At 44.9% G+C, this 17,137-nt stretch overlaps 1 protein-coding gene across 3 annotated transcripts in view; it reads right to left on the reverse strand.

Moving 5' to 3' along the window:
• Nucleotides 1-1,799: 1,799 nt before the first annotated feature.
• The window catches only part of RARS2 (arginyl-tRNA synthetase 2, mitochondrial), a 68,964-nt gene continuing 53,626 nt past the window's right edge, over nt 1,800-17,137 (reverse strand). For all 3 annotated transcript variants that reach the window (XM_075923859.1, XM_075923860.1, XM_075923861.1), the window contains 7 exons: nt 16,824-16,948; nt 11,704-11,771; nt 11,490-11,599; nt 9,642-9,737; nt 4,840-4,914; nt 4,163-4,226; nt 1,800-1,951 (listed from right to left, as the gene is read on the reverse strand). In XM_075923859.1, the coding sequence (XP_075779974.1) occupies nt 1,865-1,951; nt 4,163-4,226; nt 4,840-4,914; nt 9,642-9,737; nt 11,490-11,599; nt 11,704-11,771; nt 16,824-16,948 (625 nt within the window). In that variant the 3' untranslated portion in view covers nt 1,800-1,864. The remainder of the gene's footprint in view (nt 1,952-4,162; nt 4,227-4,839; nt 4,915-9,641; nt 9,738-11,489; nt 11,600-11,703; nt 11,772-16,823; nt 16,949-17,137) is intronic.

Here is a 17,137-nt window from a genome sequence, read left to right on the forward strand (position 1 = left end):
CCCTGTTGGCCAGGAGTCACGCAGGTAAGTCTCCCGCCCAGAGCCTGCTTCTGGCACCTCAGACCCACCCCCCAGTCCTCTGCCCCTCCACTTCTATCCCCATAAGCCAAACCTTCTGCCCCCTCTTGCACCCATACCCCCTGCCAGACCCTGCACCCCAATCCTCTACCCTAACCTACCCCCTCCAATAGCCCAGTCCCCTGACTCAGGCCACAATCCCCTTCTGCCATGTAAAAACCTAGGCAATGCTACACCCTAATGTAATTAGTTAGCTTGGTTATGAGAATGGAGGATAGAAAAGGCAATATTAGCTTCTTTGTTCCTCTTCATCATTGTCTGTGATATCAACACTGATTAAATTTAGTGACAAACTAGTGGTCCCATAAAACGAGACCTTTTTCCTATACCTCTTCCTTTTGAGGGTAACTTTACATGAGTCAGCCTTTCCTCCCCATTTATTTTAAGAAGAGCCATAAACTCTAATCTGGTACGGGTGGAGGATATACTCAGAACTAGTGTTCCACATGATCAACGGCTTGGATTTTATCAGGGGGGACACACTCACACTCATGTAAGGCCTCTCTCCTTGTTAGTCATGAAATTGCGTGTGGGTAATATGTTAGGCTCCCTTCCCTTTCTGTATATCATTGTTTTATGACATCTGCTCCAAGGCTGCATATTGTGCACAGCGGGTTGTACCCTCAGATGTGGTACGCGTGCTGTTTCTTCATTTTAAAAAATCCCCCAAAACTTCAGCACCATCTTTTATATTGAAACCGGGGAGAAGCTTCTTAGAGGGTGAAAGAGTTTGGGAGTTGGTCCAAGCTATTTAGTGGAAGTAGGAAAGATCATCAAAAGCAATGTGAAATCCAGAACAGTCAGATACCAAACGCTGGTGCCTGTGTGAATTGAACTGCAGAAGCAGCAAACATATCCCAAGTACATTATTAGGCTTAGGTAAACTTACATTTAAATTACTAAACAAAGACTTCAAGTAAGTAATATCAAACTATGAAAACCTCCAGTCATCTGAAGAAGTGGGCTGTGGCCATGAAAGCTCATGATATCATCTACATATTTTGTTAGTCTGTACAGGATACGCTTAAAAAACAACAAATGGTCGGGTAGCACTTTAACTCGGCTACCCCGTGAAGCTTCTAAAGGGAGGATGTTTTTAGTGAGAGCAAGTGCAAGAGTAGGGACTCAAAATGCTCGTGGACAGGTGAGTGAAACATCTGTCAAGACAAAAGCATGCCCCTTCCAAAAAAAAAACAAACCCCACCTACTATCTTGCATACCATCCACACTCGGATTCACTGGATATAAATGAGAACTAGGGACTTACAGAAGATGCCAAAAATGCCTTATGTAAATGTATCTCCATGATGACTAAGGTGTATGAAAAGAAAAGGGGAGACTTCTATCTGGTAACTGAAAGCTCTGATAAGTGCAGACAGAAAATTGAAGTACTAGGATTGTAAATCTCAAGTGTGGAGAGCTTTTGTTAAATTGTTATCCAGTTCAATGGCGCTTTTCTTCTGAAAAGGACAAATTCAAACACTCCAAGATGATGTACCTGTGCAAACACATGACCATCCTGATAGATAATGGATTACAGTCCATTTCAAATGGCTTGAAGCATTATGAAGGGTATAACACTGAGTGGCAGAGAAATAGGGAAATGGACAATAGGGTTCCATCCCACAGGAAGCTGTTAGTACACTGCCTTGCGCTTGATGCACAGAGGAACCCCAAAGAAGAGAATCTGCAGGACTGAAGTAACAATGAGTGTCATAAGAGTGGCTGAATTCTCATAAAAAACGTTTACTAAGAAGCTTAATTTACACTGCAGGAGGCTTTTTTGTTACATTTGGGTTACAGGCGTGATTCCAAGAAGTTTCATTCCATTAGCTAGAACTGAGCGTACAGCTTGGAAGAGGCAGAGTCTCGCCTGCAAAATAAAAATAACAATCAACTTATGCAGTCTCTGTATCTGAATAGCAGTTTATACTTACATGACCAAGGAGAAGAGCCTCAAGGAAAGGGCTAGATTAGAAGATAATACCTTGATGTTCTATCTGTCCCAGCCCCAGCTGTAGATCAAAGAAACCTCAAATACTTTTGATAGAGGTTTCTCCTCTACCTTCCCAAACATAGTATTACCATAAGATGATAAATTACACAGTAAAGAAGTTTGATTTTTTTCCAGAGCACTAGTTCCTCCCTCCTGTACTGCTCCAGAATATTTAGTTTCTATCTAACAGCTCAATTTTTAAAAGTCATTTATTAAACCTAAATGTGCGGGTGTGCGTGTGCCTACATTCATCATTCATATTTTAGAGTCCTCCCAAACCTCTTACCTCCAATGAAATGAGAGACAGAGTCAGATTAAAAGAGTCTGCTTGCATATTCTATTGATGTGGCTTAAAAAAAAAAAGCAGTAAACCCACATCTCAACTAGTGATTCTCAACTGCACACAATTAAAATGTTGGCAAGCCTTGAGCCTTGCATATTTTTTCATGACAATAAAGCATGTGGTTTTATAGGTATAGGTTGGTGAGATCAATATCAAACACTTCTTTGAAGGAACATCTCGCCTTTTAAAAGTTGCTGTTTTGTAAAGTGTCCCGAGAAGATGTGTGTGTCCTATGGCTTGTTGGATTTATTTTCAGGATAAATGGAGCAAGTTGCCAAAAGACAGACATGTCTTCTTTGGCCATGCCCTCTGGAATGACCACTTTAAGAAATATGACAATATTAAGTCACGGAGCTTATGTTAAGAAACAAAGGGAAGGACCTAACTTTTGCTGCTGTTCAGAATCAGGAATCTGACCACACTTCTATAAAAAAGTTACACTTCCTAAAAGGTGCCTTAAAGTCACTGGAGCTTTAAGCTCAACCCTGTGAAATATTTTCTTTATAATCTTTTCATGGTTATTTTTCACAACAGAATATTGCAAAGCTCAACCCTGAAGAGTCATTATCAAAGGTAGATCAGTAATTACTTTTCAGATCAGTCAGAGAGAACAAAAGATGGTGTAATTAGAGTAGCATTTACTCAATAGTTAAGGGATCAGATTTCTCCCCCAAAGATTCACAGCCTTCTAATTTGCATCTTCGACAGCATCTGTTGGTAGAAGAGCACTACAGACAATTTGTATTGTGTAGGTGGAGTTAGGGAGAGTTTCAGTCACTTCACATCTCTGTCCTTCCACTTACAGCTAAGGAAACCATCAGAAACTAACCAGAATGTTAAACACTCTCAGGAATATTAGGGAGAAGAAAATCAGATCAAAAGGAAACAAATGCTCTGAAGCAATTCCCGCTAACCGGTACTCAGAGTCACAGTGTTGAGCTCCAGAGGGCACCCATCACAGTCAGGGTGGGCTTGCAACCATGAGTTCCTGCTCCTCCCTTCAAAACAAGGCAATTCTGCAGCTCAGAACCAGCCTCCCTCCAGCTCTATAGTTAGTGCTTCCAAGAGCATCTGTTAGTTTCAATTGGGCGGAGAGTGAATATGTGTGTTCTTCTAAGCTCATAGACCAGGGGTGTCCAAACTTTTTTCAAAGAGGGCCAGATTTGATTAAGTGAACATGCGTGAGGGCCGACCATTTTGCCTGACATTCTTTGAACCATTAAATGCAAATTAACTATTATATGCAACGTTTATTGCAAACGGCATACTTTTCATTTCGTCACATGGATGACCAATCTAAACAGGTGTTAAATCACTCTGCCTTTCATATCTGAAGGCCAGATGAAAAAAAAATCCAGGAAGCTGAAATATATGTCAGGAACATTGTAAAGTACATTACATATTATTGGTAATAAAGGTTGTCTGTCAACTTTTAAGTTAAAAAAATACGAACAGGAACATAACACCAAGTATACATGTTGTGTCCAAATATATTTATAACTGATTTAGACCAACTGACATTAACTGAGATTTTACGATGTATTCATCTCAATACATATGGATTCGTTGGGGGCCATAAAAGATAGATATTGCCAAATTACCTGTGGGGCCGTATTAAACCGGAACACGGGCCGCAATTGGCCCGCGGGCCGGACTTTGGACATGCCTGTCATAGACTATGCTTCTCTTAGAATGCCCAGTTCAGAAACACTGAATGATAGTCGCACAGCAACAATGCACAGTACCTGAGCTAGTTCAGGGGCACTGCCTTTCACAGGGAGTGTTTTATGAGCCGCAGCAGCAAGATGGCTGAAACAGAAAATGTCCATTAGAACCAACAGTTCCTTTAAGAAGGGCACTTATATGGGCTGTGGAAAGTAGTAGAGCTAGAAGATCCACCTCCCAACCACCAGACTCAGATCAACTTATAAAGGGCTTTGAGGGAAAAAAGGGTCTTTTTCAGGACTGGATTAGGAGTTTTATATCTCACAGCTGCCTGGTAAGAGAAGAAATGACTAGTTCTGCTGGCTGGTACAGATATGATTTCAGAAGTGCATATAAAGGCTTACTTTGGCTGAGGCACCATGCAGTTTCCAAGAGGACACTCCTGTGTCAGTGATTACAAATTTGATTTGAATGATCAAATTATCCTGCTTCAGTTAGTCTCCTTTGTTTCTCCCTCTCCCTTCCTCCAAGAGAAGAGCCTGGGCCACAACATTTAGATCTAGGTCCAGCGCTGTCCCATATGCAAAGGGATTCAGATTTGGGGGGTTAGTTCTATCCACAAGGGCCAGTTGTGGAGTTCAGATCCAGTAAGGAACTCCTGGAAGTTCTAGGTCTGCCTGTGCTGATGTTCCTGCAGTTTGAGTCTAGTGAAACAGATTTAAAGGTGTTCAGCGATAGCAATTAGTTCTTTCCTTACCTGAGTGTTAGCAGGTAGCTGACAATGTGCTTAGGCTGAAGATCTTCAGAGGATTTATACAGGACCTCATCATATCTGGGAAGGAGGTAAGAACAATTCAGAACTCAGCTTGCAATCACCAGAAAAACTGAAGTTCTTAAAACAAGAATAAAGAAGGTGACTGCAGCTGCTGGGAATGGCATCATCATAATACATAGAATCATAGGACTGGAAGGTACATCGAGAGGTAATCGCGTCCAGCCCCCCACCCTCAAGGCAGGACCAAGCTCCGTCTACACCATCCCTGACAGATGTCTATCTAACCTGTTCTTAAATATCTCCAGAGAGGGAGATTCCACCACCTCCCTTGGCAATTTATTCCAATATTTGACCACCCTGACAGTTAGGAATTTTTTCCTAATGTCCAATCTAAACCTCCCCTGCTGCACTTTCAGCCCATTACTCCTTGTCCTGTCCTTAGAAACCAAGAGGAACAAATTTTCTCCTTCCTCCTTGTGACACCCTTTTAGATATTTGAAAACCGCTATCATGTCCCCCCTTAATCTTCTTTTTACCAAACTAAACAAGCCCAGTTCATGAAGCCTGGCTTCATAGGTCATGTTCTCTAAACCTTTAATCATTCTTGTCGCTCTTCTCTGTACCCTTTCCAATTTCTCCACATCTTTCTTGAAATGTGGCGCCCAGAACTGGACACAGTACTCCAGCTGAGGCCTAACTAGTGTAGAGTAGAGCGGCAGAATGACTTCACGAGTTTTGCTTACAACACACCTGTTGATACAACCTAGAATCATATTTGCTTTTTTTGCAACAGCATCACACTGTTGACTCATATTCAACTTGTGGTCCACTATGACCCCTAGATCCCTTTCCGCCATGCTCCTTCCTAGACAGTCGCTTCCCATCTTGTATGTATGGAACTGATTGTTCCTTCCTAAGTGGAGCACTTTGCATTTCTCTTTATTAAACTTCATCCTGTTTACCTCTGACCATTTCTCTAACTTGCTAAGGTCATTTTGAATTATGTCCCTATCCTCCAAAGAAGTTGCAACCCCACCCAGTTTGGTATCATCTGCAAATATACAGAAGTATATTTAATTTCAGAGCTCACAGCAAGTGATTAAGAGCATAGATGATAAAAGCAATGACTGCTCCTGGAATATTATCTTCTGTTTTCAGTCTTACAGATCATTATGATACTTAAATGACCACTTAAAGTATTGTCAGAAAGCAGTACCTTAAAGGATGTGGCCTTTAGGGTATATAGAATTTTTAATGGGACTGACATCTGCTGCTGCTACAGCCAGAATTCTGGGTGTAGGGGTCAGTTTCCCCTACGCTGGGCTAGATGGATCTTTGGTCTGATGCAGAATGGTTGTTCTTATGTTAAGTGGAGTAAGTCAGATTCTGCCAGCAAGAAAATGTGCTGCCACATTTCTACCATCCCAAAAGATTAATTGGTCTACAATCATCATCATCGTCTAGGTCACAGATTCTCCAATTTCCTTGCACCATGGCCTCTTTCTGACAACAAAAATTACCCACACGACCCCAGGAGTAAGGCTGTTAAATTTAGATTAATCAACTAATTGAACAGTTGATGCAAATTGCATCAACTATTTGATTGGTCAATAAGGGTACCTCCCTCCAAGGCTCTTGTACATTTCTACCGCAAAGCGCACGTGGGGAGTATGGGGCCAGAGAGGGGACTGCTTGAGTCCCCCGCTCGCCCCTGCTCCCGTGGCACTTCTGCTTTTGCTACATTTCAAAGGTGGAAGTGCTGCTAGATCCCTGCTGCGTCCCTGCCCCACCCCAACGGAGACGGTGCTGGGGGGAACTGGCTGTTAAGCTGACTCCCCACAGCACCAGCTCCTGCCACCCCCATGCTGTCTTTCTCTGATAGAGGCAGCAAGGAGTGGGGGGGAAGTGACTAGTCGATTAGTCCCTTACATCCCTACCCGAGAGGAGGGACCAAAGACAGAGCCTGCCCAAGGGGCACGTAACCTTAGCCTGGGCGGCAGGGCTTGGGCTTCAACTTCAGATTTGCTGGGGGCCGGGGCCAGGGCCAAGGCCAACACAAGCCTTGGTGACCCTACTGGGTTGCAACCAATATTCCCTCTAACCTATTCCATCCACATGCAGAATAAAATTTGTATGTGCACCTTCACAAACACATAACATAGCTGTGGACATTCTGCTAAGCAGTTGGTCAGCATTTGAATTTCTCCTGAGCGGCTCCCCAAGTGCACAGCTGACAGGGAACAATGGTTGCAAACTGCTTTGGGGTCCTAACCCACAGTTTGAGAATCCCTGATCTGGGTTAATGATCTACAGCACTGACTAGTTCAAAGGCCTCATGTTGTTGTTATATTGGCAAAGACCACAATCAAAGCAATGCAAGTGGACACAGGTAGCTAGAAAGGGATGGGGAACCTTTTTGGGGTTGAGGACCACTGACTCATAGAAAAAACACAAGTGAAAAGCGGAAAAAAACCCTCACTGAGGCTCCCAACTGAGAAGGAGAAAGACACTCCCCACATTCCCCTTGCACACTGGAGCCTAGGGGGGCCCCAGCCTAGTAGATTTTGAATGCTCCAGTCCCCAGAGGCGCAGCAGGGGACTTGAACACCAGCCTAGGCTCCCCAATGCTGAGGAGGGGGCTGAGGCTCGGGGGTCGGATCTAGACAAGCTGAGGGCCGCATCTGGCCCCTAGGCCTGAGATTTCCCAGGCCAGAGTTAGAAGGCGACCTAGGCATGTGGGTGACATGGAAGAATTTCATAGGGCTTTTGTTCTTGACTGCTGGGTATCACAGAATCCTAGAACTGGAAGGAACCTCCAGAGGTCATCAAGTCCAGTCCCCGGCCTCACGGCAAGACCAAGCACCATCTAGATCATATGAAGAGAAGTAGCATGCTGTAGCGTTAGGACATTCAACTGGGAGTTCTGGGCTCTATATTCAGCTCTGCCATTCATTTCTGTGTGGTGTTAGACAAGTCCTCACGCCTGTCTGTGCTTGAGATTCCACATCGATAACTAGGATTATCATGCTTGTTCAGTTTTGTCAGAAGGGTGAGAATCATCAGTGAAAAGCACAGTATACACACTATCGTCTGTGAATGTAGGTGCCCTTCATAGATCCTGGAAGTGAGTGGATATTCCATTCTCCTCCTCCTCCTGAGAGCATTCCCTCACCCCTTTTTCACAAGGGATCCAGAGACCCCAGGCACCATGTCTAGGTTGACAGTGCTTATATAGCTTGCTACATTTTCTAAAGAATTGTACCGACATTTACTCATTAACAACTATGGGTAACTACCAATTATTACCCATTTCCTCAGAGGTATTCTCTCCACATGATTTTAGAAGCTGCATGAAAAACGTTAACATTCATTTACATCTAAAAATGCATATTACAGGGTTTCTAGAGAAAGCCCAATATTCAATAAGTTATTGCCTTAAATATTCACGAGGAGGCTGCGCCTCCTGCTTGCTATGCTAAACTACCCCCCTCTCTCTGGTGGCTTTCATGGCCAGAGAGTGAGAGCTAAGCTCCCCAACCCAAACCTCACCGGGGGTAAGTGTCTGCCTGGGGGGGGGAGGGTGCAGGAGTGAGCTGGGGGCTTGGGGTCTCGGTGGAAGGTTGTGTGAGGGGGCTGGTGGTGCAGAGTATTGGTGGAGGAGATGTTGAGGGGGTTGGTGGTGTGAGGTCTCAGCAGGATGGTGAGTGAGGAAGCTGAGGGTGTAAGGTCTCAGCAGAAAGGGTGTGAGGGGGAGCTGGGGTCACAGGGTCTCGGTGCACAAGGGGTGTGAGGGGCTAGCAGTGCGGGATCTCAGCAGGGCGATGAGTGGGTGGGGTGGGGGGGTGAGATCTTGGCAGGGCAGTGAGTGAGAGGGCTTGCAGTGCGGGCTCTCAGCAGGACGGTGAGCAAGCAGACTGGGGGCGCAGGTCTCGGCAGGGTGATGACTGAGGGGACAAGTGGTGTGGGATGATGGCAGGATAGTGTCTGAGTGCAGGGTCTTGGCAGGGTGTTCTAGCCTGCCCCCCTCAAACCAAAACCCTGTTCCCCCACCCCCTTCACTCAGAGCCCTGCTGAGCAGCAGGAAAAGCCGCCTTGGAGTATGTCCCTGTGCTGCTGTTCCCCCAGCTGGAGGAGGTGGAAGGGAAGTGGGAGCACACAGACAGCCTCAGGGCTTTTTCCCCTCCCCTTGCCTCTGGAAGCCAACGCTGGCCCCTGCCACATGGGCTCTGCCCTGCCTCTTCAGCCCGCCAGCTGCCCCTCGCTTCTTGCCCCCATGCCTCAGGCCTGTCTATACATCCTCATGAGGAGGTCGCACAGCCAAAGGGGGGTGGCCGGACTGCAGGCAGGGGGGCTCCAAGAGGAAATCCGTGGCCCTGCCTCCCCAACCTTGCCAGCAGGTGGGATTGACTGGAGCCTGCTCCTCTGGGCACTCCAGCCCACACTGCACACAGGGACTCCTGAAAGCTCTGGCTCCACAGCCACTGCCTCTCTCAGGACAACAATCTCCTCCCTTGTCATTCCCCCCGACTCGTGGCTCCCCTCCCTGCCGAAGCTTCCTGCCTCCACCTCCCCAAACTCCTTCAACTTTCCCCACCTAAGCAAGGACAAGATTAGCTAGTGGGGGTGGTGCCTGTGGACACAGTGTCACATGATGACATCACTTTGTAATCCCGCAGGAAAAGTTTTTTTTAATATATAGAGATTTCTACTCTTTCATTACCATGTAACTAATAACTTACTTAGCATGCAGGCATCTGCTTCTTGAAAAGACAAACAGTAAATACCTGAGAAGATGCTGTAGGATGGAGATGGCCTGTGGATCTTGTAAACAAGCTGTATTAATGTCAGTCAGTTTCCCATTCCCACACATCTGCTCTAAACTAGAAAACAGAAGAGCCCAGTATGAGAAAAATGCTTCTCAAAATAAATTTAAAAACCTCACCAGCAAATCTGCATAAGAATTAAAGCCATGTGCACTTAAAGGAAAACACAGTTTGAATCTTGTTTAACTAGATACAGGCAGTCCCCGGGTTACGTACAAGATAGGGACTGTAGGTTTGTTCTTAAGTTGAATCTGTATGTAAGTCGGAACTGGCGTCCAGATTCAGCCGCTGCTGAAACTGACCGCCAGTTCTGACTTACATACAGATTCAACTTAAGAACCCCAAGTCAGCTGCTGCTGAAACTGATCAGCGGCTGATTCCAGGAAGCCTGGGGCAGACAACTCTGCCTCGGGCTTCCTGTAGTCAGCGCTGGTCAGTTTCAGCAGCGGCTGACTTGGGGACGCCTGGGGCAGAGCAGCTGGGGTGCTGCTGGGTTGCTCCAGTAGCACCGCTCCTCGCTCCTTGGCGCTACTGGACCAACCCAGCAGCACCCCAGCTGCTCTGCCCCAGGTGTACTGATTCAGCCACTGCTGAAACTGACCAGCAGCGGCTGAATCAGGGCCTGGGGCAGAGCAGCTGGGGTGCTGCCGGGTTGGTCCAGTAGTGCCCAGAGCGGCGCTGCAGGACCAATCGGCAGCGCCCCAGTGCTCTGCCCCAGGGTCCACAACAAAAGCCTGGTCTGCTGGGGGGGGCACACTAGCTGCACCCCCCTCCCAGCAGACCAGGGACACAGGGAGCAGAGCCGCAGCGGCAGCGGCAGCGGCAGCGGGGTGCCGCGCCTCTGAGGCTTTGCTCTGGCAAAGTCTCAGAGGCGAGGGACCCCGCCGCTGCTGCGGCTTCAGTCCCGGTGCCCCTGGTCTGCTGGAGACGGTCTCCAGCAGACCAGGGGCACCGGGAGCAGCTTACGAACGGGGCTTTCTCGCCCCGGAGCTCGCAGGTAGCAATCCGCCACCTCGACCTCCGGGGCGAGAAAGCCCTGTTCGTAAGTGCGGATCCGACATAAGTCGGATCCGCGTAAGTCGGGGACTGCCTGTACATTGTTTGCAACCTGACTGCAACACGTGATGTAGACTGAGTTAAATCCATGGCAATCGAAATCCAAGACAAAAAGCTGTTTTACTTAAGCCAGCACTGAATATACACATCGGTAACTACGATACCCTGAAAGAACATGACAGTTGAAAAGGGCACTGTCAAGTTTGACCTTTTTGAAACTGTAAAAAAATCAATTCAGTAGTATGACACATAATGCCTATCTTGACAGTCTGCCCAAGTGGTTTATCTATGGATTTTTAAAATTCCCTACAATACAGTTTTGGGTGATCACAAAAGAATATAATTAAGACTAGAGTCAGTAACTGCAGCTAATGGGAGTTCAGTCAAATCTCAGTTTAAATTTTACAGCAAGGTGTATTTAACATATACAGAGGACTCCCAAGCCAGATTCCTTGGTTATAACAGAGGACCACTGATCCTGGGGCCATTCACTGATTTGCACCAGCTATCACAAAAGGCTGTTAGAGCAGCCAAGAATTATTAGGACATAGACACGGCTTGGTTAGGCCCCTTAGTCCAGAGGGAAAGGGCATGCAAGTTTCATTTTCCTTAGTTTGCTTGTGAGGTCTCAACTAAATGGATGAAAAAGTTGACTCTTTAGGAAAGGCTTTATCATAAATGTTACTCAGACATGCAGTTAAATAGGTGTTAATAGAAACAGAAAAATTCTCCACTTTGGAATGTTCTTCTTACCTGTGGAGTCTAGCATGTGTGTACTGCAGGAATACGCCTGTGTCTCCCCGACTTTGGAGAACCCGATCCCAGCTAAACTTATAATCAGATGATAGCAGACCCCTGAAATCCTAAAATGATACCAGTTATTATGAAGCATCAAGTAAGCTAGTATCACCAGCACCAATTTATATTCTCTCGCAGAAGGAATAATCAGAAGGCAGTTTAAACAGACCTGAATTATGAGTGCTGCAAGCCCAATCTTTTCTGCAGTCTCAAGAGGGTTTTCCAGTTCTTTGGTTGCTGAACAAATACAAGCAAAAATAGATTGAATTACAATAGTGTAACTGGTCATGGGTTAGAATCAGAACAGCTGGTGGCAGAGCAGATTTGATTAAAATTTATACCCTGGATAAAACAGTCAGGATGCAAGGGCTGACAAGAGTCTGCATGTAAAACCTTTTAGATTTAGGCTGTCTTTCTTTACAAGAACTAGGGGTTTCCAAATTAAATTAATAGGCAGCAGGTTTAAAACAAATAAAAATAAGTATTCAGTCACACAATGCACAGTCAACCTATGGAACTCCTTGCCAGAGGATGTTGTGAAGGCCAAGCCTCTAACAAAGTTTAAAAAAAGAGACAGATACATTCATGGATATGTCCATCAATGGCTATTAGCCAGGATGGGCACGGATGGTTTCACTAGCCTGGGAATAGGCAGCAGGTGATGGATCACTTGATGATTACCTGTTTCTGTTCATTCCCTCTGGGGCATCTAGCATTGGCTGATGTAGAAAGATAGAATACTGGGCTAGATGGAGTTTTTGTCTGACCTACTATGGTGTTTCTGATGTACTTACAGACAATGTGATTATAGACTAGAGGCAAAGAGAACAGTCTAGTCTGTTTTACTGTGTAACACAGGCTATTGATTTTCACCCTATAATTCCTGCCTCAAGTCCCTAACTTCTGACTGAGCTACAGCATATCTTTTAGAAAGACATCCATAGAGTTCTCAAGTGATGGAGAATCCAGCACATCCCAAGGTAAACTGTTCCAATATGGACCTTATTTCCAGTCTGAATTTGTCTAGCTCCAGCTTCCAATCCTTGGATTTTATTACATCTGTGCCTGCTTGATTAAAGAGCCCTCTACTATCAGATGTCATCATCATCTCCCATATGAGTACTTATGGACTGTAGTCAAATCCCCGCTCAGCCTTCTCTTGGATGAGCTAACTAGTCAGAACTTAAGTCTTTCACTGTAATTTATCTATCTGCCTTTGAACATCACTGATAAATATGCTAACAAATGATATCTCTTTTCACTGCAGCTGTTGTAAGATCCTTGGCAGGAAAGTTATTTTATGACTGCTTTAACCAACAATTCTGTGGTGAATAACAGCTTTCTCACCTCTTCAGCAATCCACTGAAGAGACTATTTTATTCCTATTTCCTCTTCTATCCCCCCAGAGGTGGGAGCACACAGAGGTAGGCTGAGATCACAGCACCCTTCACACAGGCATTAACAGACTGTGTACACATCACCAACATTTTGGAAAGGATGTCAGCTGCAGGTGCACCAGCCCACATCTGCAGGCAATATATTCCATGGCTGTGTCTACATTGACACCCTTTTCCGGAAAAGGGATGCTAATGAGACACTTCGGAATTGCAAATGCCGCGGTGGATTTAAATTACCCCCCGCGGCATTTGCATGAACATGGCTACCGCTTTTTTCCGGCTCGGGGCTTTGCTGGAGAAAAGCGCCAGTCTAGACGGGATCTTTCGGAAAATAAAGCCTTTTCCGGAAGATCCCTTATTCCTCTTAAAATCAGGAATAAGGGATCTTCCGGAAAAGGCTTTATTTTCCGAAAGATCCCGTCTAGACTGACGCTTTTCTCCAGCAAAGCCCCGAGCCAGAAAAAAGAGGCAGCCATGTTCATGCAAATACCGCGGGGGATATTTAAATCCCCCGCGGCATTTGCAATTCCGAAGTGTCTCATTAGCATCCCTTTTCCAGAAAAGGGTGCCAATGTAGACATAGCCCTTGTGTTTAGACTCATTCTTTCTCAGCCCAGACACTTTAAATGTTGGTCTATTTAAAACATTCCATTTTTAAACTCAGGTCATATTTGATTTCTAAGTATCTTCCTCCTATTTTCAGGAGGATCCTAGTGCAGTTTCCTGTAAGCCAGGTCATCACACTCATTTTGATTCTGGTCCATGGGCTAAGTCTATAAATAGTCACAGATGTATGCTGCTCTCCATCAACAGTTGATCTCCCAGTGATAACAGTGGATGATTTGCCCACAGACAGAGGGGAGAATATGGCCCTTATGTAAAGTCTAAACACATCACTTGGTGGGAAACTATTATACAGCACACATTTAGAACTGATCTCTGCCCTTTGCACATGCAACTGAAATGACTGTGTAAATGAGAACTGTGCACCTTCATTTTCTGAAAATTTCTCTCAAAGTAATCCTGAGTTTGATGCCATGACATTGAAAAGATAACTCTCACACACTGTCCTGGTGCATTTATAGGAATCTGGAGCACTGAAGCACATTTTTCTGAAAACCCATTAATTCCCTGGTTCTGTACTAAAGGGCTTGCCATTGATCCAGCCTCCCCTCATTAGCTGGTAGTAAAATTAAATGTATTCAAATCCCACAGAATCTGACAATTGAAATTATTATGCACTCAAAGATTTGCCTGGCATTGCTTAGGTCCTTAACTCAAGTAAGTTTTGTTTTCCTCATTTAAATAATTTTTCAGAAGTGGGGCTGAGGATGAGGGGGTTCAGTATGCAGGCTGTCCCGGGGAAAGGGGTCAACCCCAGCCCTTTCTCATGGCAGCAGCTTGGGGCAAGATGAGAAGTGCCTCACTATGGCTGCTGCAGCTCCACTGGACACAGCTGGGGGAAGAATGCATGTCCCCTGGCTGGGGGACAGAGACACACAAACAAACTCTCAAATATATAGTAGATAACTGTTCCTTTCTCCACACCTGCCCCCCTCTGGCCTAATGGAGTGATAGTTGTCCTGACCTCCCCATCTCTGGCCCTTTGCTGCCTTCTATAGTCATTCTACAGTATAACTCCCTCGTACCAGACCCTTCCCTTCCCATTTTATGAGAAAATTGAATTCCATGCACATCCCATTATCTTGGCACAATCTAACCCCTACCTTGCTTTAAGTTATAAGAAGAAGCTGCATACCACATTTGGTGATCCTACTTCTTACCATTTAGGAGGAGCTCTTGAACAAACAGACTCACAGACAGATGCACATTTTAAAAATATATAGTAAGATTGCTCAATAGTATCCTAAGTTTATAGACTGTGTTACAAAATACAGCTGAGAGAGGTGCCTGCCACCAGGAGTTTACAGGCAAATTAGGATGCATACAATTCAAGAAAGATTGGGTAGATACAGTCACAGTTGAGATCAACCAATCATGAAAGACTATGCAGAAATAATAAGGAAATATTGAAAGGAGAGGACAGTGGATGTTTGTTGCACAGGAAAAAAGGGGCCGATACAGCAAGAAAAATATCCAGAGGCACATTAAGATACTCCTGGGGGGAATTCTGTACCACTCGTAATGCAAAAGTTACACAGAATTCATGTTCAGTGCACAATTGGTGCTGCAGACCTTCTGGCAGCTGTTATGGTCTCTGGATCCCCAGCTCATAGTGGACCTATGCAGGAGGTTACCTCAGTGGGTTGTGGTTCTCAAATTTGCCAGCCCTGCTTAGTCACATGGTGCAGTTGGACCCCCTCCCTGCCCTGCAGCTGCTGGAGCCAGTGAGCTGCACCCTGCAGGGAGAGGCAGAAACAACAAGTAGGATCTGCAAGGAGTGACCGCTGTTTTCCACAAAGGGAGACTGAAAAGGGTGGGGGTTTACGGAGGGAGAGATGACTCAAACTGTTCCCAGAATGGCCTAATCTTTACATTGTGCCTCATCAGCAGCTACAGGCTCTCTCTGACTGAGGGGATAAAAATGTACAGGACACAGCCTGCAACTGCACTCAGGGAAGGAAAGATGAGGGCGTCTGGGTTCTCACGCAGACCCCTCCAAATACACACACTATTCCAGCATCTCCCCCAAATGCCCCCCAACCATATGCCCTCCTTTCAACACCCCCTGGCAATGTCCTCTATTTGGGAACCTGAAATATGGTAACCCTACGGGGGTTGGGCAAATAACCCCAAAATGTACTAAAAAACCAGGAACACAGATTTTTCCTCTAAATTGTGCCCAGCTGGCATATGTGACACACTCAGATTGAGGCACCTGACAAAAGCATAACAAAGAAACAGAAACTGGTTTGTCAAGTAGGTTTCTTTAACTTTCTACTCCTGAGGGAATCTTTCTTGTTGTTTGTATTGTTATTGGCAAAAACCTGTTGACCAGTATTTTGAAATAAATTACCAAAATAATTGAAACTGGTGTGATTAAATCGTGTTATGTCATATAAACTATTCAGAGTTTTAAAATGCTGTGTATAAAATATTATAAAGTTAAAATATTTAACTTTTTGGCACAGAATTCCCCCAGGAGTAAGCAGGGAAGATAGCACTAAGGGAACACAAAGAGCATTAAGGAAAAAGTATTCCACAGAAGATGGGGCTTGTCAGAAGGTGTTAACAGATACAAGAATGAAAATGTAGGCTGCATACAGTTATGTGGAGTTTTAACAGTAAGAATGATGAGTTTTTGACTGACACTTAAATAATCCAGATTACTACCAGGTTTTCAAAGCAACAAATGGCAGGTAGGTACCTTTGGCCTTCCCCACCTCTCACCCCCACCCACCCACCATATCTGAGCACCTCACACATTAATGAGATGCATACACCCCTTTGTGTTAGGAAGCTATTACCATTGTACAATGAGGGAAGTGAGGCAGAGCAAGATGAAGAGTAGTGGGTAAAACTTTCAGAGATGCCTGTGAGAGTGAAGAGATTAAGTTCCATTTTCAAGTGATTTAGGTGCTTGAGTGTCATTCATTCCTGGATTCTTATTTTAGGATAAAAGTGATTTGTCTTGATGGCCATGCAATAGCTTCCCTATATGGTAGTATTGCTATGAGGCAAAGTTCTTTCCATGTTTTACAAGCTGTATGGCCACCCATTGTTTGGGAAAGTTATTTGAGATTCTAGCTATGGAAGAGGAAATGTTACTACTACATTATTTATATCATCACAGGTGGTGAAAAGACATAGATCAGAGCTTATTGCTCTGAATTACTGGGCCTGGTGTGCGTGATGGGGTAGAGAAGAAAAAAGTATTGTATTCTGCATGGGAATATTTCAAGAGAAATGAGTAAGACCTAAATCAACTTACTTTTTGCAGAAGCCATGTTTTGTAACATCCTTGAGCAAGCTTCATTTAAAACGTCTTCCAGAAAAACCACCTCTCCTTTTCTTGTCTTCATCCCCTGCACTAGACCAAACGACAGATGCTGACACCTGCATTGCAAACAGCAAGCTATTTCAAATCATATTTTAATCAACAGAAATGACTGCAATGTTTGTCCAGGCATGGCCCTGAACCAGGATGTAGTAGTAACAGCTGAACAAACATCATTCAATACAGATAGCTCAGCAACAACATCATTACCTCACTTCAAATAACACATCTCCATGCACATCTCATAA

Source organism: Pelodiscus sinensis, chromosome 3 (genome assembly GCF_049634645.1).
Source record: "Pelodiscus sinensis isolate JC-2024 chromosome 3, ASM4963464v1, whole genome shotgun sequence".
Taxonomy (NCBI): domain Eukaryota; kingdom Metazoa; phylum Chordata; order Testudines; family Trionychidae; genus Pelodiscus; species Pelodiscus sinensis.